We start from the raw sequence: 22,071 nt of genomic DNA, 5'->3' as shown, positions 1-22,071 counted from the left end.
CCCCATTACTGTCTAATGCATGGGGAGCGCTCCGCGCTCTGTTTCTTGAGCACTGCGCGCTCTTTTCGGGACGTGCGCTACGCGCACGTCTTTCATCAGTGCGCTCCGCGCACTGCCGTACAATTACAATAGGCCCGAGCCCTGCCAGGCCGCTCGGGCCTAATAATAATAATAATTAAAGGCAAAAAAGTGCAAGTACCTTTTTTGTGGAATTTTTGATAACAATAAATTGTTTTACTAACTGAACACAACTGTGATTTTCCACCTCTTCATCAATAGAACATTTTTATAATGTCCACAAACATATTTCCATGCTGTAAAGCGCTTTGAGCTTGATGAAGGAAGAAAAGTGCTATATTGAGACCATTTACCATTTCTTTATATTTTCTGTTGTCCATATTTGTGTAAGAAAATGTTTCTGTTTCTACCGTAATTGCTTCAGTGAAAGAATAAATGGTCACACTTTCTACCTGCTTTAGGCACTCAAAGTGTTTTACATCAAGGAACCAGTCACCCAATCACCCAGTCATTCACACACCAGTGTCAGACACTGGAGGCAGGGCGGGTGAATGTCTTGCCTAAGGACACGACGACAGTCTGTGCCTGCGGGATTGGAAACGCCGACCCTCCGGTCACAAGACGACCCGCTCTACTATCTGCACCACTGTCGCCGCTGTCATATGACCGAAATACAAAATACATAATAAATAACTATTGTGTTGTTCACTTCACGTACTTGGGTGTATGTGTCTTCTATGGCGTAATCCACCAGCACCATGATGAGGATGGCTATCGGGACGCCGAAATCTCCAATGATCCGGCGCAGCTGAAAGCCACACAGTCATAAAAATATCAGTGAAAATCTGTAGAAGCAACAGAAATGTGCGGAGGTGGCTGAGTGCCGCACCCTTCCAGGGAAGAAAGCGCTGTTCTTGAATTTGCGCAGGTAGAAAGCGATGAAGAAGGTTCCGGCCATGAGCACCAGGGAGAGCAGGGCAGTGTTGGGCTCTCCCAGGACTTTTATGTTCACGGGCTGCGTGCTGTTGGTCAGTGTGCTCGACATGTTCACGGCTGAGGAATTCCCATCTGTGCTGTTGTCCAAGGAGCAGCGCTTCAGAGGGTGCTCTTTAAATATCTGCCAAAGCACAGTACAGTCATTAGGGGAGTAGAGTAACAGTACTTTGAAATGCTTTTTTATTCAAGCACACGTAAAAAAGTACTTGGAGTAACTCAGTGTATAATTCTGATTTATGTTTCAGTTGTGTCATAAATTATGAGAAACTTCAAAACTTATGATAATGATAATCCAAATATTATCTTTAGCTTTGTTTACAGCACACATTCACTGTGCCATTGTTTCAATAAGCTTCTGCAATGTTTCATTTTTCATGAAGATCTTGAATTGATGATGGGAGTGTGACCACTGCGCAAAGCCTTCTCAAGCACATTTCTCGGTGGTGACCAAAATATTTATTTTTGTCAATCTTAAAGCCCCTCATCAAACTTATCTGAGAAAATAATCCCAGAAATCAAGCAGCTAACAAAAATCAGCCTAGAGCAGTTACATTACACTTCAGATCCAATCACTCACTGTGGGTTTCCAGTGGTTTTGTAACAACACCACCCTCCGTTTGACCCCAAAGTCTGAATTTCAGTCAAGGATTTGTCAGTTCAGTTTAGAATCATAATTGTGCAGAGTTCAAGTGCCAACGAAAGCGTTTCATAAGCAGTTGTTGAGTCATAGGCTGGGACAACCTTGCCGAGTTTGATGAAGGTCTCGCAGATGAAGATGAGGGAGATGAGGAAGGAGAAGATCTCTTGAGTGAAGCGTGAAACGAAGCGGACCAGGAAACTGCCCTCAAACGCCACCGTCACCGTCACGATGATGATGAGCCAGAAGCCGATCCACACGCGACCAGTCAGGTACTCCACTTCGTTTGACTTGCAAAACTTGAAAAAGACAACATTTGTGTGACATCATGACCTTCGACAGAGACGATAGAGTTCGGGATCCAAAGTTTAAAAGCAACTTTGTTTAAAGCTAAAGAAGTATCTAATCGTATCGGCCTTTTCAACGGCCATCGGTGTCGGACCCCAAAAGTCCATATTGGGCAAGCCCTAATAGAAATACATAATTTAGGGAGAACTAGCAAACATTATCCAGAGACTAATAAAATGAAAAGAGCGGTAATGTACCCTTATTCTCACAATACTGTTTTGAGGACACTAACCCAAGCTCTATTGCCAATATATGGAGTCAGGGAGATTTCAAGTAAAAACCCATGGACCTACCGTATAAAAGGCTTCTTCAAAAACCAGCAGTGGTCCGGAGAAGCCGACCACCAACAAAGGCTGTGCTCCGAGCAAACAGAAGATCACGCCCTGCACTGCTGTGGACACGATGAGCTCCGACACGCCAATGAGACCCTCCGTTTTCTCCCCTGTCGAAAGAACATGGACGGTCAAAAGAGACAAAGAGGATGAAGAAAAACAACATTCCCTCAGTACGTACCCAGTAGTCCTCCGAATGTTATGGCGGGGGAAAGAGCGGCGAAATAGATGAAGATCACAGCCGCCATGCACTGGCTGTTGAGGGCGTCCTTGAAGTCGCTCAGATACTTTGGGTAGCGGCGCTGCACGTCTCGGATCAGCCCACCGAAGGGGCGACGCGTCCGCTTGAGGGGATCGTCGGGTTTTTTAAAAGGAGTGAGAAGAGCCACTGAATAACGAGAACAACATCATTACTATTAACAAATACAGAAGATTAGCCAATATAGTTTTTATTCAAGACATTTTTAATCGCCTCTATTTTACTATTTTAGCATCAGATTGCAACATAATAAAATAGAAATGATTTAGAACAGGTCTGAAAACTAACTGAACCCGTACTGAGCCGTACCTTTGTCTTCCAGGCTCTTGGGCTCCTTCAACAGTTTTGTCTCTTGCTCTTCCCTTTTGCGCAGCATCTCCTGCTGGAAGCGGGCCACGGAGCGAAGCAGCTCGTCTCCGCCCATCTCTGAAGGGGGCAGCACTATACTGCAGTCCAGGAAGCTGTTGATGGCATTGAGCAGGTCCTGTCTGTCGTCCGCGAGATACGCCGCCTCATGGAATTGCTGGGGACGACAACCAAACAACAATTATTTGACAACTTGCAATAGATACTTCAAGAACTTTGTCAGGATCCACACCTTGTCGGACATGAGCGTGGAGATGGAGCGTCCGATCTGGTGGTAGTCCATGCTGGTGGTGGGGGGTCCCAGCAGCACGAAGAGGAAGCGCACCGGGACAGGCACCTCCAGGACCGACTCCAGCAACACGGCCTCCTGCAGGCGCACGAACGCCATGGTGGGCTGCTCCAGGAAGTCCACGCTGCCTGGACACACAAGGCGAGTCAGGGAGGAAGGGGAAAAGAAAACCAGTGACCAAATGTAAAAGGGGAGATTGGATTGGAGCGCTTACCCACAAGGACGACCGTGGCCTCTGCGTTTTCAGGAATCTTCTCCAGCAGTTTCAGCTCGTGTTTCGATTTGGACCGATGCATTCCAGACGTCAAGACGGGCTCCTTCTACAGTGGAGATTGAAGTCAGTGTTGAGCTCCAGAGCTGGAACAGGGTTAAAGTTCTGAGCACACTTCCATTACCTGTAGGTCATTCTTGTCCATGTCGATGCGCGCGTCGTTGTTGCCTGTGGAGTTCCCAGTGCCCATGAGGGGCTCAGTGACCGAGGGCTCAGACTGGTGGATGTGGTTGGTGCTGTGGTGGTGGTGGGGGATCAGACTGCCCAAGCTGGCGGCCGAGATGTTCCTGGGGAAAGGGCTGCTGTGCTCCTTCTCATCGCTCGGGTGACTGTGGGGGGCAGAGGGAGGAGGATATGGGGGTTATGTCTATCCACACGTTGTTGTCCTCATTAGAATTCATACAAAGTTTAGTGCAGAGTCAGAGCATGACCTGTGTTTAAGCAGCAGGGCTCGGAGAACGTTGGAGCGGTCCTCAGCTTTGATCTGGTCAGAGATGATCATCTTCTCTACGACCTGGTGGGCGATGCCAGGCAGCGTTTTCTGGTCCAAGTCCAGCAGTACAGCACCTAGACACCCGCAGAATAAAGCTTATTCTGTCCTTTAGATAATAATAATAATAATAAGTGTATTCTCCTACCATGTGAAATGGTCTTCCTGAGCTCCAGCAGACTTCGGAAAGACAGTGAGGCCACATGAGGCTTTCCCCAGCGATCGGTCTCCTCCTCCACATCCTCCTCAAATTTGATCCATCGAGCCGTTTCCTTCCACTGCATTTCTTGGTTCTTATCCATAGTCAGCTCATTCAGCTCCACAAAAACCTTCAAGCAATGTCATAAAACAGAGAGAAAAGCGAATGATAGAACAAGAAAGTGATTCACCACAGCTCATGCATGGGAAGTTTGACCATGTAAAAAAGCTGTTCTATTTTGTGACATGACCAAAACACACAGCACACAACTTTTAGTATCCAGTAGCAAAAAAGAAAACAACACTTTTTAAAACACCCTGGATGCGATTAATCCTTCTCTCCCTAATGTAGTATTTCCGTCTCATGCTGCTCTACTGCAAAACAAAACAGAACTTCCTGCATTGTTGAAGCACTGATTGCCATCCCACGCTGCATGCCAGTGAAAACAGGCCCACTCTGGTCACACTGTGGCTGGTCACCAGCCTCACCTTCTTGTACCCTGAATGAATGGCATCCATGTTCAGCAGTATGCCCTCTGTCTGCGAGGCCGAGCGATACACCACCAGTCGTAAAGGCTGGAGGGTCAAAATAGTACGAGAAAAGACGCAAAGTCTGATAAAAGACTATCATCGGGAGGGAATCCTCACTCATGCACAGACTAGAGCAGGCAGGGTCCTGTGGGTTCTTAGAAAGTTTGTGTGTGAATAAAACATGTCTGTCCCACTGTCCGCAGCCCAGAGTCTGGTTACTCTGTGTGTGTGAAAGGAAAGAACTCATACAAATTTAATTGTCCTTCGTCATAGGCTGGTTTCCAAAAAGAGAGGGATCAGACAGACTCAATAACAATTATATTTACATGACATTTGCATATCTTTACAGTAGTTTAGGTTGGTTACAAAAGGTCTGAATGAAAAAAAAAGCAAATACGTATAAATATACAAATAATTACTGCAATAATTTATGCACTATTGATTTAGTTGCAAAAAGTGCTCTCTCACCTCATGGGGAGTGCGGTCCTGCTTCCGGGTGCGTGTACTGGGCTCTTTATGGTCTTTGCCCACGTGCACCACTTGGCCCTTGGTGCTCTTCCTGAACAAGTGTCTGCGCACACCGGGGACATCTTCAAATCTGTGACCTGAGACACAGAAATGATCATTAACAATTCCATTGAAATCTCTAACTACCATGACATCAAATCAAGGATACCAGTGCCTTCAGTAATGTTGTCAACCTTGAAATATTGCTCCACCAGTCTCATTCTCAGAAACGGCTTACAGGGACAAACTGTGGTATTGTCAAAGTCTGATTTGTGTTCATTTATGTGCTTTCTTTTCTACATCACTTATCTTCTCTCCTTTTATCCAATCATAAAGACAAAGGAGGGAATTAAGGCTCAATAGAAACAATTAGTGGACTTGTGGTGTTGGGCCTGGTCCAGGGGCCTCAGCTGACCGCACTGGTTCATTTAATAACATGGGCCTGATAAGCTGCTGCTCTCTGCTGAGGGGTAGGCTCTCTGGCATAAATCACATCAGCTTGAGAAACACACTAGCGCAGGGCTGGGAATGCTAAAGAACAGCAGGAATCCCACTGAGAGCTACAGGCAGAGTGAACATGCGCTTTTTTTGTTGCATATCAGTCGAAAAAAGTCTATATTTTACCATTTCAGCTCTTAGAAAAGACTAATGAACTCACTTTTAATGCCGTCCAGATCAGCAGAGGCCAGTGTCTGTGCCTCGCTCTCATCCGTGGGGATCCGCTGGTATTTAGCCTGCTCCGCTCCCGTCATGTTGCCCGTGCGGCGGCGCTCCTGCAGGTCGTAGCCGCGGCTGGACACCCGGGTCAGAGGGATGTGCTCCGGTCCGGACTGGGAAGTGGGGCTGGAGGGCTCAGAGCCTGCTTTACTGGAGTACAGACAAATAAGAAGATGCATTAGAGAAAGTGAAACAAGCTAGAAAACATACAAGGCGCCGACAAATCCATCAAACCATGTCTCAATCTACATGCAGAATCTACGAAGAATGTAAACTACTAAAGACACTCACCTCTAACTATGTTAAATGTCCACAATTTAAAATTAAACCTGTCTTAGGTCAGAAAAGGTCCACCACTGGTATAAAAATGTGCTCGTGTTTACACATCTTCATCCCAGTGCAGAATAAGAAAGCGCAAATGTCATGGGTGGAGTCTGGGACTGGGGAGTGTGTTTACAGCGACAGGTGATGTATGGGTCTCTGAGGAGAAGATTACTTCAGTCCATCAGATAATGCCCAGCAGGCGGCCGGATGCTTTGGACATGGCAACGTACAGTGAGAGCCCGACTGACCAATCAGACTTTAGAAAAACAAGTTTAGGAGAAAAACACTGTTATTTTTGACTTACTCTGTCGACGAAGCATCCACGCCATCGGAGGTCTCAGCCGACTGTGGCACAATGCTCAGCTGACGAGTGGACAGGATCCCTTTAATACTTGAAGCTGAGCGGTCTTCATCTGAAACAAAGAACTGACAATAGACAAACGGTCAGGTTCATATTTACTGTAGGAAACCTGTAGACTTTAAATCTGTCTATCTTGTTTGGTTGAAGTGTTTTATCAACAAAACGTAACCCCTCAAGATGAACCACTTAGACACAGCTGAAATATAACTGAATGTAACTGTTCATTCTGATAAACTGTGAAAGTTTATTGAGTCAGCTGACAGGGCTACAAAGTTTAATAAACTCCATCGACACTGCAGAATGGGAGCAGCTTCAGAGATAATGATCTACCTCCACATCTTTGACTTTCTCTGCCTCTGGAGGAGCAGAGCTGGTCTCCTCAGCCTCCTCCTCCTCCTCCTCCTCTTCCTCTCCCTCCTCCAGGGGGCCGCTGCTGGACACATGGCTGCTCTTGTGCTCCCTGTCCTTCCTCTTCTTCTTCCGCCTGCGTCCTTCAGACGGCAGTTTGGACAAGGGGCGGTGGATGTGGTGAGAGGAGTGCCGATGGTCTGGACAAATGAAGGACATTACATTCATTTAAGTCCACATGAAGATAAACAGATGTGTGTGATGTCCTTACACTCGATGTCCTCCTCATGGTAGTTGTGATGCTGCTCATCAGGGAGAGTAGCCGCCGGACTGAGGATCTGCTGAAAACGCTGAACTCCCAGGGCTTTGTTCAAGTCCCCATCGTCCTCCTCCTCTCCTCGAGGGCTGGTGTGTGCCGAGGCCCTCGAAACCTCTGGCTGCAAAACACAAAGCCGGATTGTTATCAGTTACCTACAAACAGGCTCAGTGAGTGATCCAAAAAAAAGATGAGAAACGATACCCCACAGCAACACTAGAGGGAGCCGTACTGCTGGTTTAGGGTTACATGACTAACAGCCCATAAGTGGAAACAATAACCATGTGCTTAGATGAGTGACACCTCACGCATGCATCATGTGATGTTACAGATCTGTTTTGGAGCAGCAGGATGCAGCGGCCTCTGTGTCTCTCTCTGTTAGTGGGATGTTTTGGTCGGAGCAGCCTGCAGTGATACCCACGCTGCTCCTCACACACTGTGGTCAACACATCAGACGCCCTAACGCCTCTGTTACTACTGCAACAGCCAGCTATCCTGCGCCGCATTTGTCCATGCTACGGCTGAGCTTTGGTCCGACTTTTTTAATCATGCACCATAAATATAACATGACTCATTTTGTACTTTCACTTCAACTCAAACTCTAAATGACTGACTTTGAGTTGAGACAATATTGATGGTATAAAGACAGAGGCTGCTATGGTTCTTTAACTCGCTACAGGGGCAATTTGAGCTCCAGCCGCTCACCTGCTGCCACACAGGCCAGCCTTTGTCCCCCACATGGATGACCTGGTACCAGTGCCTTTCTGGAATCACTGTCAATACAAACCACCGCCAACTCTACTCAAGTGTCCGACCAAATCTCCTCTCAGAGGGGCTTAGAGTCCAGCACGTGCCCTCGTGATGGCCTCTGTTTAGGACAGTTTGAACATGCCACATACAGGTGACAGGACAACACCCCGCCACGAACTGCACACCAACACAGACCCACGAGCAAACCAGACGCTGCTCCAACTGCACACAGCCAATATTGACCGACCTGTGCATATAGCAGCACATACAGTCACCGAGAGGCACAAGAGGACAGAACATTTGTGCAAAGGTTCACTCACCTCTGCAGCTAAAAAAGATAATTCTCACAGATTTAAGATATTTATTTCTGATTTAAATGATCAGTAGTTTGTAAAATTTCAATGTCGTTTTTTCCCCCTTCCATTCATATCATGTTTCCATCCCCAGAGGTGGCAGACGAGTGTGAGCGATTCTCAGAGAAGTGAGACAATTTTTCCACAACTCAAACCATGTGCAAAAACAAGCGGCGCAGAAGAACTCTCAGCGATGAAGGAAACGAAAGTCGTCCTTAAAAACAGGACTCACCTCACTCATGGTCCTGAATCAGAAGCCGCGCCGTAAGAGCCGCCTCAGTAGATATCCCCCGCGCACTCGCTTATCAGTGGCGCGTGAGGCCCTAATCACGGCGCTATCGGCAAAGCTGCCACCTTCACAGGTCTGCCCATTGTGCCGGGGCAAATGAAACAAGGCTCTCACTCTGCTTGGAGGACAAGTGTGATATGAAAGGACAAAATGTGTTTGAACTACGCGATGCAAAACAAAACCCAGCGCTGACATTCATCTCCAGATTTTGGCGTTGCCACATGAAGCCTAAATATTGACCCAAGTGCTTTTAATCTTGGCACTCTGAAGGGCAAATTAAATAAACCGTTTCTGAAAGACACTTTGTGACGAATGTTGACACAGGTCTTAATAAGTGATAGATATTCAATTCATATCACTAAATTAAAGGGAGTGAGTGTGTTATTCCATCAGAAAGGCAAATGTTTACTATTTCTTGTGCTGGAAAAGGCTTTGCACTGTGGCCACACTCTCCCATCATCAATACAAGATCTTGGTGAAAAATTATTTTGACACTGCAGAGGCAAACTGAAACAACGCCACAGCAAATGCGTGCTGTGACCAAAGCTAAAGGCGCTTCAACAAAATACTGCAGCATTTGACCTTTTTTTGGGTCAGGCAGTGTATCTCCAGGGGGCTCCAAGTAAATTTGCCTGGAGGCCAAAATATATCGGGAGTGTATTGCCAGAGTCCATGATCAAAAAAGTAAAATATATTGTGATAAATACTATTGAGGAAACTTTTTCTTTCCATAAATGAATAAGGAGCCTGACTGAATAAAAACGGCTTACACTTGTATTGCACTTTATCAGCCTGTGTCACAAGTTTATGCTGTTTCTGCAACAGCTGCCCTGGGGCAGACTGACCATTTACCACGTGGCTGCAATGTGTTGTTTATATCCTATCTCTTATTATGTCAGTGCCCTCTAATTTAAGCTGCCCCCTGGTGGCAGGAGTGACCATTCTGGTTATTCCGTAACTCCACACAGGAATGGGCTAGAGTCAGGGGTCAGGGGCCAGATGGGCCGCCTGTTGGAGACCCCTGATGTACTGTATGCTACCCAATGTTTATCGAGGTGAAAACTACAGATTTTGTCGTGGAAACAGGACATTTTCTTGTGAGATAAGAATATAGATTTCTTTTTGGATTTCTTAGACTGTCGATTGTTGATTTTGAGACTAATTCTGCAGCCATACTTGTTTTATTCCTCTGAATATTTTACATTATATTTTACAAGAGTTATTTGCATTTCATCTCTCTGCCTTTTTCCCTTTAACTCCTCAAACAAGTTGTTTTCTCCGCTGCAACCGCCCCCATTTACAACCATTTACTAAGGCCGGGGGCTGCTACAAACACTGTCTTGATCATATTTGTGGAAAAGACAATAGCATTAATCCTTGGTGTATGCAATAGTGATGCATTCATACAACATCAATTAATATTGTTTGTGAATATGAATGATGACACAGTACATCACCATCCACAAAATCACGACTTGGGAGTGAAAATAAGAGTGACTTGGCGTGTGTATTTCAGTAAGCTCGGTAAGCGATTTTGCAACAGCGGTCATTATGCTGAATGACTTAATTAAGCGCCAAAGGATATGGTTGCAACAATTACAGGTCGCAAAAACACAGCTCTGGACGACAACGCAGCCGCGGACACCGGGCCACTGCAGGTAGAGGCTGTAAAGAAGATTATCTATGGGCCAGTTTCAAATCCCACACAGTCAGCACTCGGAGAGAAGAGACGCAGAGATAGCGACCGGACATTACTCTGCTCAGTTCAACCTTATGTACATGGTCATATATGGGCTGGCTTGAAAGAGGTAAGAATGATTTCTAGAGTACTGAGTCACAGATAAAGTACAGTTTCCCAATAACACGTCACAGGAAGCAGTGTGGTTAAAAGTGTCTCAAAACTGGGAGGAGGCGGCACGGCTTTAACTGATCCTTCCACCTGAGGCCTACACATTTCCTCACCGACTGCTATTACGCATGGTCAGCGGCGCTAATGTCACGGCTCACTTTAGCTCGCACAAACCTGGGGAGTTCCACGGTGAGATGATAAGAGTTACAAAATTAACTTTTTTCTCACTCCCCCGCCCCCTTAATTTTTCGATAAAGATACACAGCCAGGGCAGAAAAAGAGTCACCACCTAGATTTGTCTGATCTGCGGTTGCTGCATTTGGTCAGGTCAAAGTTCAAACAACATCCCGTGTCGAAGGAATGAGGTCAGCAGGTTGTTCTGTGAAAGAGTGGGATGTGCTGGAGAAGGCTTCACACGGTGATCCAACTTTCCCATCTTCAATACAGAATCCACACGCAAGCCGATGATCGTTTTACTTTCGGAAACTTTATAAGATTTAGTGCTCTGAAATAGCTTTTTTAAATGCAGGGACAGTCATGTGTCGCCGCAGTTTTCCGCTCTTGTTGTTAAACGCCAGGGCCTCGGTCAGTGGGGACTGTGTTCTCCCAAAATACACTTTTGGACAGTCCAGTTTCTCCTTTAATGGATCCAGACTGGAACTCCCTGAGCCACTGACTTCAAACTACAGACTGTCGCAAATGAGCAGTGTTGCCATAACACTAAAAACAATGCATCTGGTTGGTCCATATCAAACAAATAAATAAAAGAAAAAATCTTGTCGAGGAATGAACGCAGCACGGGATGTAAACAAATCTTGTGACATTGCAGAAGCTGATGTCAAACAGCGCCGCATCGAAGCTAAACTTGATCCAATATTAGGAAGTGTGATCATCTTGGTGGCAACAACTGGCCATGCAATAAAAGGACATTTGAGCTCAAACATGTTACTATGCCACTGGTTGGGGAAGACTAGTCCAGGCATTTTGAAGTTGAAACATTAGCTACATCTTTGTTACATTGACATATACAAAAACTCAGAAATGCTTTGATCCGTTTACTTTTCGCAATATTTGACTTTCTCAAAAGCCAAATCCCCTCCCTTTACTCATTAGTCACCCACAGCCTGAAACTAGTCACGCATTAGGGCAACATTAGTGAGTAATTATTACCTCGCCTGCCTGAAAGTAAAGTAAAAGTGCCTCTGAGAAACAAGTAAACATTAACTCAGGCGTGAGCTTCATATCTATATGAACTGGGACCATCGTAGGTTTTCTTGGAAAGCACCTGTGCGGCGGCGGCGAACACGACTCACCTTAAAAGAGTAAAGAAAGTCCATCAGACAAGAATCATGGATATCCCGGTATTATTAGACAAAGTACTTCCCATTTCAGTCACATGACCCGGAGCACAGGAAGACCAGACCGGCTGGTATAAAGCAAACTGGAGCATGTGGAGCTTCCCAGAGTGGACAGGCACGAGAACACAGACTGAGAGGAGATAATAATTAACCCGGTCAAGTCGAGGCCGAGGGAAACTGTCCAATAACTGCAGAGGATCAGTCACAATGCAAACATTTTTTTATCTGCACTGTGCTCCCCGTGCTACCGGCTGCTTTGAAACTCGTAAAAGGAAATCAACGCTCACACTTCGCGTCACTGATAATGGAATCCACAGTGATCAACAGAGTATAGATTGGGATTTGGCGGTTTTCTAACACTTCAGTGCTGCTGGGGCCAACCTCTCAGGAACTAGGCTTTTTGGAACCGTTAAAATATGAGCAGCTATTCGATGACTTGTTTTTGTGGTCAAGTGTCCTGCACAGACTTCCACTCGCCACATACTCCGCGTTCTACTGTACGTGTTCATTGCGGGGGTAGGATTTCAGACGTGATCTTTTGGCAGTCGAGTGGGACCCCCTCGCAAACTGACTCAGGACTTCCTCACCGGGTCACATGACAGTTAAAAAAGCAGAAAAAAACTGCTGACCTAAGGTAAATGGCCGCTCGGGCTAAACTAAGGAAACAGGGGTTGTGACTGTAGTACTTAAATATGCAGTATACGTAGGACACAGCTGATTCTTTGCTTCATTTATCAGTCGCATGAGAGACCATTCCTGGGACCCAATAACTCAAGCGCACTACTTTCTAAGAGGCTATCATCACTCATAACAAACCAGAGCCTGTAGTCAAACATAGAGCTACTTTAAGCTTGGGATATTTTCTAACTCAGCGTTTTAATCATTTTCGGATCAACTTGTAGAGGAAGTGCTGGGTTGAGTAATGCTGCTATGCTTGGCTGGTGACCAGTCGCCTTTGAGCTTCTGCAAACCCCACACCAAGAGAGCATTTTGTTTTTCCTGCGAAACCCCTGCCTTCTAGCAAACTCACAAGATGAGGAAGTAGGCAAGGAAACATCGATAATCAAGGTCATTGCTCAATAAGACGTAAAAAAGCTGACACATATAGATATTTGAGAACTAATTGTCAATACAAAAAGTAGCGTAAAAACTATACTGTACACAAGGGCCATGAGTAACAGTAATAAAGGAACGACCAACTCCAACAATGCCTCAAAGATGTTGACATCCTGCAATTCTTCAGTGAAGGAAGATTTTGTCAAGTTTTGTCTCAGCTCCGACTATGTTTGTGAAGCTCATATGCTGCGTCAAATAGCGCCGGCGCGGAAGCTGACGCGGCAGAAAATCAAGAAGAAGGAAAACCTTTGAGCGCACTGTCAGCTTGAAATATCCAAACAATGAGGACGATATGGTTGTCCTTAACACCATTTATCTGCTCATGTGTTTGATCATGTGCTCTCTGAAGCCTGACCATTATGTGGACTTACACTGTGGAGAACCGATGCCACGGCGTCAGTGATCGTGTTGGGAGTGCAGGGGTTGCTCATGGCTCCGTGCTTTTCTGTCGGCTGGAGAGATGCTGCTTCAGAGGTCTGCTGCGGCTTTAGCCCTTCTCTTTCTCACTGGGACTCAGGCAGCTTTTGGGCAGCATAACCTGCAAGACACACACGGGCACAGGCAAGAGAAAACGTGTGAGAGAGTGATGTAAACAAAACAAAAGTCAGGATGTGTGGGTGTTCAGAAGCTCAGACAATGTTATTAGCCATAAATCATTTTAAAGCATTTATGATTATTGGCCTGTATTACCTCCTTGCCACCACTCAAGGTCATTGACCATTAGAGTCCGATAAGAGTGCAGATTGTAAACAGCTACTGTGGAGAGCAGGCTTTGATAAAACAGCGGCGCGTGCCAGAGCCATTGTACTCCTCCATCACTAAAGTAATAATAATAATAATAATAATACTAATAATAATCTCTTTTCATAAAGCACTTTTAAAACCAAACATATTTGTACTACTAAGCTGTTAAGATTGGAAATAGTACTATCTGAGTTTTCAATAACTGTGGATCTGTATTTCAGGATTTGAGCCAGAGACAATCTTGAAAACAATAAGCCTCTGATGCCAGGGCAAGATCCTATCTCTGACCTTGTTCTTAACATTTTTCAGGGAGATTTTATTATCATACGATAAAGGAGGAAATTTGATTAAGTGAAAGAAATAAAGAATAAAGACCTAGAGACAATACACAAAGGCCTGTTGTCTGCTGAAGAAGTACTTCATTGAGTCAGACGTTTGTGTATTGTTGAGATTTCCAAGTCTAGTCTAGAGAGCATCACGCAAGGTGCGCTGAAGCCAACTTTCTCAGTAAACCTAGATCCTGCTCTTTGGAAGAGTCCATAGAGGATTCAAGTTACAGAACCCTGGGATCCAGAGTAAAATCATGAGAACCAGCCTGCCCACCTCAGGCAGCTCTGAAATAAGACTATTGTAATAACAAAAACAATATCTGAGGCCTATTATGGATTTTCATAAGAATAAGTGAACATAATCATACTTTAATATCTGCATTTGGGGGAAAACAAACATGAAAAACCAAACAGATAAATGATTACTACATGTCTTCACTCGCACTGGTATAAATCCCTGACTGTGTCCACTGAGGCTCACGCTGCATTTGTGCAGACAGATGTTCATCACATTCTGCCACATGGCTCTGAGGACATTTTCTAACATCTCTCTGGAAGCTGTAAACGGTCACGATGCTACATTTGTGTGCACAAAGTTTTGGGAAAACCGTCCTTTTGAGAGGAAGTGTGCCTGAAAACAGGAAGAAGGCGACTGTCTAAACTACTGCAGACAGAGCCTGTCAAACTCAACATTTATTTAAAGAACCAAAAATAAATAGAACGGTGAGGAACCTTTGTGTATGTGACAGCTCAGAGGCACATGCTGCTCATCTAGGACGTTTGTATGAACGCGCTGACTCTAAAATCTTCCAAGGCAAGTGACATTTAACAATAATCTCTCTCCTGTAGTGTATAATCTATGCACAAAGATGTTTCATGTCAAAACATAAAATAATATATAATAACTGTACTAAATGTAAAATTATTTATCAGAATCAGGATCATTTTATGAGTGAATCTTGAAGTCAAATGTAATATGTTTTTAAGACTTTTTAAGACCCTCATAAAACAATTTGAAGGCTTCACTCCACATGAAGTTATAGAAACACACTTTTATCCATGTTGTACTTTTTAAAAGGGCCCAACTATACATTTTAGGCTAGGCTTCTTTTGTTTAAAGCCATATCTCAATCTTCACGCACTTTCTCCAAATGAAAACATAATGAATTGAAGCAAATGCTTTAACAGAAAGTGTATTTGAAATCTGCCCATAGCGCAAAGCTATAGGTTAAACAGCAATAGCTTTTTCTCTGGTCAGAAGTATAAAGGTCAAAGTCGGTGCACAGGTTTGTTGTCGTGGGATATTCAGTCACAGATCTGCCAAGTCCCACCACAGACTAAATCAACACAGTAGCAGTCGCCTGAGTCAAATATGAACAGGCAGAAGAGCATTAAGACTTTCAATTATGAACTTAATTGGCGTCTTGTTGTGTCGTATCTTTTTTTACAGACCAGTGATTTTTGTTCAACCCCTAAATAAAGAAATCGATGATTCAGCAGAGGCCCACGAGTGGCACAGATAAATTGTAGTCTTTGAGTGTAATCAGACTTAATAACAGGATGCAGAAATCTGAGCGTTTTAGGAATTGAATCAGCAGCGGTTATCACCAGTTAAGAGCAAGTGTGGGTGTATATATATATATATTTTTAAAAAAAGACTAAGCAATTTAAATGGGTCACCTGCCTCAAGATCTAAATTCCTCATTTGCTCAGGGTGCAAAATCATCATATAATCCACAACATTACAAGAGCTTTACGATATGCTGCACAAATATATCGCCAAATTGTCGTTATTGTAACATTAAGTGAAACAATATCCCTTTAATACAACGTACTGCAGTCTTAAAGGACAATTAACGAATATCATCATTTTTTGTCCTCACATGGTGCAAGTTTAGTTAAGAAACGTGCTGCAGAATGAATAGTAGGGCACGTACCTTGGTGTGCTTACTGCAGAGAAGCCACAGCAGACATTGTAAGGCAATTCTGAAGTGTGCTGTGTGGGGAGAGCCGGGCCTGGGCAGAGTGCAGGGCAGAACAAACAGATGGAGACAGAGAGAGAGAGAGAGAGAGGGGTTAGTGATGTGTCCGTGGATCGCTCCTCAGTGCAGAGAGAGGCCAGCGTGCAGTCACTGATAATGGGCAGGCTTGTGTTTCCTCCTCCAGCGGCTGACACGGGGTCATGTGACTTCAGCGCCCATTCAAGAGTGACTCAAATCCAGCCGCTGCTCTTGCCCCACGCACACAGGCCTCCTACCTGCCCCGCACGTAGAGGTTAGTCCATTGATCTCGTTGCATCGATATCAGTTTACTTTTAATGAAGGTTTGCTCATCGGCTAAAAAGAATATGTCAATAGCCTTGACATGAGAAGAAGAGAGAGGATCTTTATTCATATAGCGCCTTTCACAGACATAGTCACAAAGCGCTTTACATTCACTCCATACTCAGTGGCTTCAGGTTCCCCTGGGGGAGACTGCACACATCTGCGGCAACGGCCCCTCTGACCACCACCATTCATTCACTCACACAACAGAAGAAAACCCTGAGTCAGGATGAACATAAAGTGAGTTGTCATTTTAAAATATACAACATCTAAACATTTTAACTAAAAATATATCAAAAGCTAATGAACCCGGGACTTCCAGGTCAGGGTTAATAGAAGGAGCAGGTGGGATTGTGTGTTTGTGAATTGGTTGCACATACACTAGACGGATATGTGGTGAAGAAAGGGCTATTGTTACAGACAACATGAAAGAAACACACACTGACCACTACAAAGGAGCAGCCCACACACAGTAAGAGCGATGCACTGATACAGTCCAGCACTGACCGGTTCATTTTTATACAGCGCATGTTATTAACACACATGGGACTCATGCATGTAAACACGCCACATCGAAGTGTGGCCATGGGCTGATTTTCATCTGATATGCCACACTCACACCCACAGACACATTCTCATTTATCTGGTCCTATTGTACATGTTTTTATTGAACTTACAAGGTATTTTTAATCATCTGTATGAGATCCCGTAAAGTTGTATTTACATTCAAGTGAAATGATACAATCCTGCATAAGTAAAACCATGTTAATGTTTAAATAGAACCTCTCCATCAGATTAAAACAGGTTGCTGCCTAAAACACCAGAGATTAACAGTCTACACTGAGTCAGAAGAAAAAAAACAACTTGGTATTAATCAGAATTAATCCAAGTTAACAGGCCCCAGATTAATAATGTTTAGCAAAGAACAAAGACCAGTCCTGTGATCTAAACAAGTTGCTTACCACTTTGCTAAATAATCAAGAGCTGCATTCCTTCAGAGCTTACACAGGCTAAAGAAGCCCTCAGGCAGGAGTAGCCAGAGGCTGGGTACCGTATGTCTGTGTGCATGGGGGAGATATAATTGTTTGTTCCCAGGGCCATGCCCTCACTACACAGTCACATGCAAGTCTTATGTGGAAAAGAAAGTCAAAGCCACAGGCAGCTCAACCTGCCGTCCACTTCAAAGTCTGGAGCTTTCTTCCGTCACAACAATGTGCCTGTAATAGCATTATGCATGGACTCAGCTGCAGAGAGGTGTTACTTGGGCAAACACACTTTGATTGGCATAAGCAGTAGGTTTGTGGCTTACATAATGAACCGTGGATGTAAATATCATACACATCGACACCAAGCCACAAAGCCAGCTAAATTATTAACATTATTAACTAACAGTGAAGCGTATTATACTATCGCACAGGACAGTTTCTGCCGCCAACAGATAAAAACTCACCGATCTCGTGCTCAGAACTTGTCCACACGGAGACCTGACAGTAACAGTAGGACTGTCAGCTGCTGCTGCTGAATCTCTTAGGGATTTGGTTATGGTGAACGTTGATAGCTGTGTCTCTGTTGCTCCTCAGTGTTTAGCCAAAAATAGCTCTGTAATTTAGAAGTTCCCTGTCCGTGTAACAGACGTCTTCTCTTGGATGCATATGTGCAGTGGCCACATGAACATTATGATGGTGTGACAGTGCGGCCCACACTTCAGCATGACTGTGCTAAAAACACATTTACAGGCACACGTCCAGGCTACAGTACTATAACAGCTGCCCTCAGCCAGTGGATACCCATCTCTATCTCACTCTATGCCCATCACACACTGCTAAGACTGCACCTGTCTTGGGTTGGGGTACAGTGTAAGGGGCCACTGAAAGCTAGAAGCTCCTAATGCCTGTTCATTGTCCTCTGTGCCAGAAACACACACACAGTCACCACTCAAGTATTTACATGTACACTTTTAGAACCTCCAGGTATTACAAAAAGTGGGAAACAAAATTATTCCATTTCAAGTCCACAAGATAAAACTATAAATACTGCTGTATACAGTTGTTATCTGGTCAACTGATGAACTCTTAAACAACATTATGCCAATAGGTTAATGATATTTTGATATAAATAGGCATTGCCAGAAACACTAGTACGACTCATGCAGAACCCAATTAAATTATGAACACATCTTAAGACTGCTCATGTTGCATCAGCTGCTCAGAAAGTAACGCCTTCTCATTTCTCAAATCAACACACAATCATGACATTTACATCACACTCAAGGGGAACGTTCATCAGAATAACTGATAGGAGAGGACAAGCACAGGTGTGGACACAACAGAAAGACCTACACAACATCACATACTCGCCGGGGGGAGCAGGGAGCACTACACAAGCCTGTCTGAGGTTATACACTGTGGAAATGAGGACAGCGCAATTTAGGACAGAGATCTGATTGAGATTTTTCTAACAAGTATTATGATAGTGATTAAATTTAAAAGGAAAACACACAACCTAACTGTTTGATATCTATCTCATTACTAATTTCCAAGCTGCGCTTCTGTCTGGTCAAAATTTGCAGCTTTTGGGAAACAATGATCCAAATCTTATTAATTCTCAATTGTAATGAGTATGTTATAGGCCAACTTTTAGTTGGACACCAATAATATCCCATGATATTTAAACGTATATTACATTTTACTATATAATAGTCGAAAGGAAAGTGGGGAAGTAAAGGCCCCCCAGGGGCTTTTTCAGCCAATTGAAGAACTGATTTATTTAAATGTTTTTAGTCCATTGTATTCATTCATTCATGAATGCCTTCAGTGGTATTCTATCATGTAAATAGTCTTTAAATAAAAGTAAAAACATTACATATAGAAGTGTTTCCAAACTTTTGACCATAATGTACATTTTACTACAAAACAACCATCTTCACCGTATTGATCCCGTGGCATTTTACTACCGTAGTATACCTTACCTTATTGCCCCATCCCTAACATGTTTTACACAAAAATGGCTCTATGGATACCAAATGTTTAGTGTTTGAGAAGGATATTATAGTACCTCTTAAAAAAATGTCAGTCTTTATGATTTCCCAGTTGAGACCAATCAAACTAAGATTTCGTTTCAATTGCAATCAAGTGTCCAGCCCGAGTAGAAATAACTAAAAAGAGACACCTGGGTTATATATATATATATATATATATATATATATATATATATATATAACCCAGTCTGAAATGAAGCCTTCAGCGTAGCCATGCTGTTTTTGTGTGTCTACAATAACAAAGAATTTATCTGTGGTGGGAAGGTAAAATAAACAGCCAGTGTCAAAGGGCGCGATGAAAAACACATACTATCTGACTCCTTTCCTTCCCAGTCTTCTGCATGACCAAGCGATTCCGGCCCGGAATGTGAAGACACTCCACTCAGCTGTTTGCTCACTCATTTGTCTCCAGCTGAACACGCATTGTTGTGACAAATCAGTTTCATAAATAAGCCTGTTTGATGCACTGCAGCGACACAACGGAAAACAAAGTCTATATGATCTGAAGAATCAAAGTTCCCCGAGCACCGCAGGGGGCTACACTACAAAGGGGAAGTTTAATCGCTCTGGAATTTTAGGAGATTTTTTTCTTCTTCTTTTTTTAAAAAAAGATTTAACAAGGTCGGATTGAAACATACCTACAGGGTCAGACAAACATTTCAGATTCCGCTATCTTATGAGTCCTTGGGTCAGTCAGCTTTTGTTCTATAAGAATGTCACGCTGGTATGCTCCACTTAGATGCAATCACTTCTTGATAAAGGCTACATCCCATGTCTCCGCTTTACATCAGAGGAACATATTTCAGAAAAATCTCATAACTCAGTTGTGCACGAGGCAGGGATATTGATGCACATTCCTCTTCTTTCCGGTAGACCAGATATATTCACCAGCGAGGCAAGCTGGGAATACAAAATAGGCTTGGACTGGAGTCAGGACCTATTTCTGTGATTGTTGCCAACAAGCTAGTTTAAGTAACACAAGTCAACCTATAGTAGCATCACATTGCCTTTTCGGTTAATTCTTCACACAGGCTAAATCACTCATGATTCTCTTAGTATAACCTCTGGCATAAGATATGATCAACAAGAAGCACAGGTGGAAGCAGTTACATCCACAATGGAGCATCCCAGCAATTATAGCACTGCAATGAAGTTAAGATTACGGTAATCGCTGCACCTGTGTTTTGGAGTGGGCGACTCTCTAAAGCCTCACTGCGGAGCGTTCAAGGCTCCGCTTCATCACTCTATCAGTGCTCAGCAGGAAGGTCCATGGCCTCTCTGTGTGGATTTTGCACGTACTCCTCGTCGTGTCTGAGTCGGTTTCCTCCGAATACTCCGGTTTCCCCTACCACTGAAAATATACTGGCCAGGATGAGTGATTGTGGCGACGAAGAGAAACTAGCCCAATGGCGTGTTTACATGCATGAGTCCAATGTTCACACGCACTGTCCTGACCAAATAACCAAACGAACAAATATAGAAACACCAGTAATATCAACCCTGTGGAGGACAATGTATTCAAACTTAATGTTTGCCTTCAACTACTCAAAGCAAAGCAAACACACACACACAGCACGGCTCTAATATAGCACATTCATGCTCCTCTGGGAGTTGTGAAGGAAGTTATTGAAGCAAAAGTGGATTTGGGCCATAGGGGTTGTCAGTGGAAATTGTAAATTGAATCCTGTCTAAAGGTCAAATCAATTTGTTCTAATCACAAAGCCAATGGAAATGTAATTGAAGTTAGGTTTGTGAATGCACTTTGTTTTCCCACAGGTACACATTTCCAATAGGCAAGTGCATTGTGTATTTAGAAATGGCAAGATAGAGAAAGACATGAAAAATCATACATGAAAAAAAAAAAAAAAAATCCATCCCTGCCTGTTGGATGATCCTTTGACTTCACATTGCCTCTTTCTAATTTGTTCCAGTCCATGTTTGAAGATGTGTGTGGAGGGGACGTGAGGAGAGTACCGCGCTAGCTCGTAAAAAATCACCATCACTAATATTTTTGCTCATTTAAAAAAAATACTTTTAGACAATAATGAACCGCATCTGCCGCGACAGTAAAAAAAACACTTGTGGAGAAAAATAAAGTGCCATTACCTGATGTAAAGAGCTAACACAGAAGCGCAGTCATCTCCTGGCAATGACACTCTCGTATGTGGCACCAGCAGCAGCAGCAGCAGCAGCAGCAGTGCAGGAGTTATCACTGTCAGCGCAGCCTCTGTACCGCTCCTTTAGGGGAAATAACACTTATCATCAGCCGAGACAAGCTCACGACCCCCGGGGAGAGCGTGGTTGGAGCGATCCGGTGCCCAGATCCTATACATTCACGGACAGATTATAGGCTTATTTACTCACCCGGCTCCTCCGCTCCACTCGCTGAATGAAGGCTCGCCGCTGCCTCCTCATTTGGGGTTAACGGGACAATGTGCGAAAACATGCTCACTTCCGGTCAGACTTCACAGTAAAGGCATAAAAGCTCGCTAACGGAGTGGTGTTGAGCTCTTTGCTTCTTTCAAGTAATGACACCCAACTTAGTGTTTTTAATAGCTGGTCAAAATGAACTTGACACGGCCAGAGGAGCGTTGTGTATATCTTTATAAAAACT

The 22,071-nt window shown here is 44.0% G+C and overlaps 1 protein-coding gene across 1 annotated transcript in view; it reads right to left on the bottom strand.

The window, feature by feature from the left end:
• slc4a2b (solute carrier family 4 member 2b) overlaps positions 1–21,884 on the bottom strand; it is a 32,485-nt gene extending 10,601 nt beyond the window's left edge. The window contains exons 1-20 of the mRNA XM_079575765.1: positions 21,822–21,884; positions 21,564–21,695; positions 16,034–16,112; positions 13,395–13,561; positions 7,264–7,429; positions 6,975–7,192; positions 6,588–6,709; positions 5,901–6,109; positions 5,204–5,340; positions 4,155–4,335; positions 3,948–4,083; positions 3,641–3,845; positions 3,460–3,565; positions 3,189–3,373; positions 2,900–3,113; positions 2,513–2,719; positions 2,293–2,441; positions 1,756–1,950; positions 908–1,135; positions 737–826 (exon numbers count right to left, since the gene is read on the bottom strand). Coding sequence (XP_079431891.1) covers positions 737–826; positions 908–1,135; positions 1,756–1,950; positions 2,293–2,441; positions 2,513–2,719; positions 2,900–3,113; positions 3,189–3,373; positions 3,460–3,565; positions 3,641–3,845; positions 3,948–4,083; positions 4,155–4,335; positions 5,204–5,340; positions 5,901–6,109; positions 6,588–6,709; positions 6,975–7,192; positions 7,264–7,429; positions 13,395–13,454 — 2,808 coding nt within the window. The 5' untranslated portion in view covers positions 13,455–13,561; positions 16,034–16,112; positions 21,564–21,695; positions 21,822–21,884. The remainder of the gene's footprint in view (positions 1–736; positions 827–907; positions 1,136–1,755; positions 1,951–2,292; positions 2,442–2,512; positions 2,720–2,899; positions 3,114–3,188; positions 3,374–3,459; positions 3,566–3,640; positions 3,846–3,947; positions 4,084–4,154; positions 4,336–5,203; positions 5,341–5,900; positions 6,110–6,587; positions 6,710–6,974; positions 7,193–7,263; positions 7,430–13,394; positions 13,562–16,033; positions 16,113–21,563; positions 21,696–21,821) is intronic.
• Between the last annotated feature and the right edge of the window lie 187 nt (positions 21,885–22,071).

The sequence above is a fragment of the Gobius niger genome (assembly GCF_951799975.1).
Source record: "Gobius niger genome assembly, chromosome: 18".
In the NCBI taxonomy this organism is placed as follows: Eukaryota; Metazoa; Chordata; class Actinopteri; order Gobiiformes; family Gobiidae; genus Gobius; species Gobius niger.
This window is presented reverse-complemented; position numbering and strand designations above follow the sequence as displayed.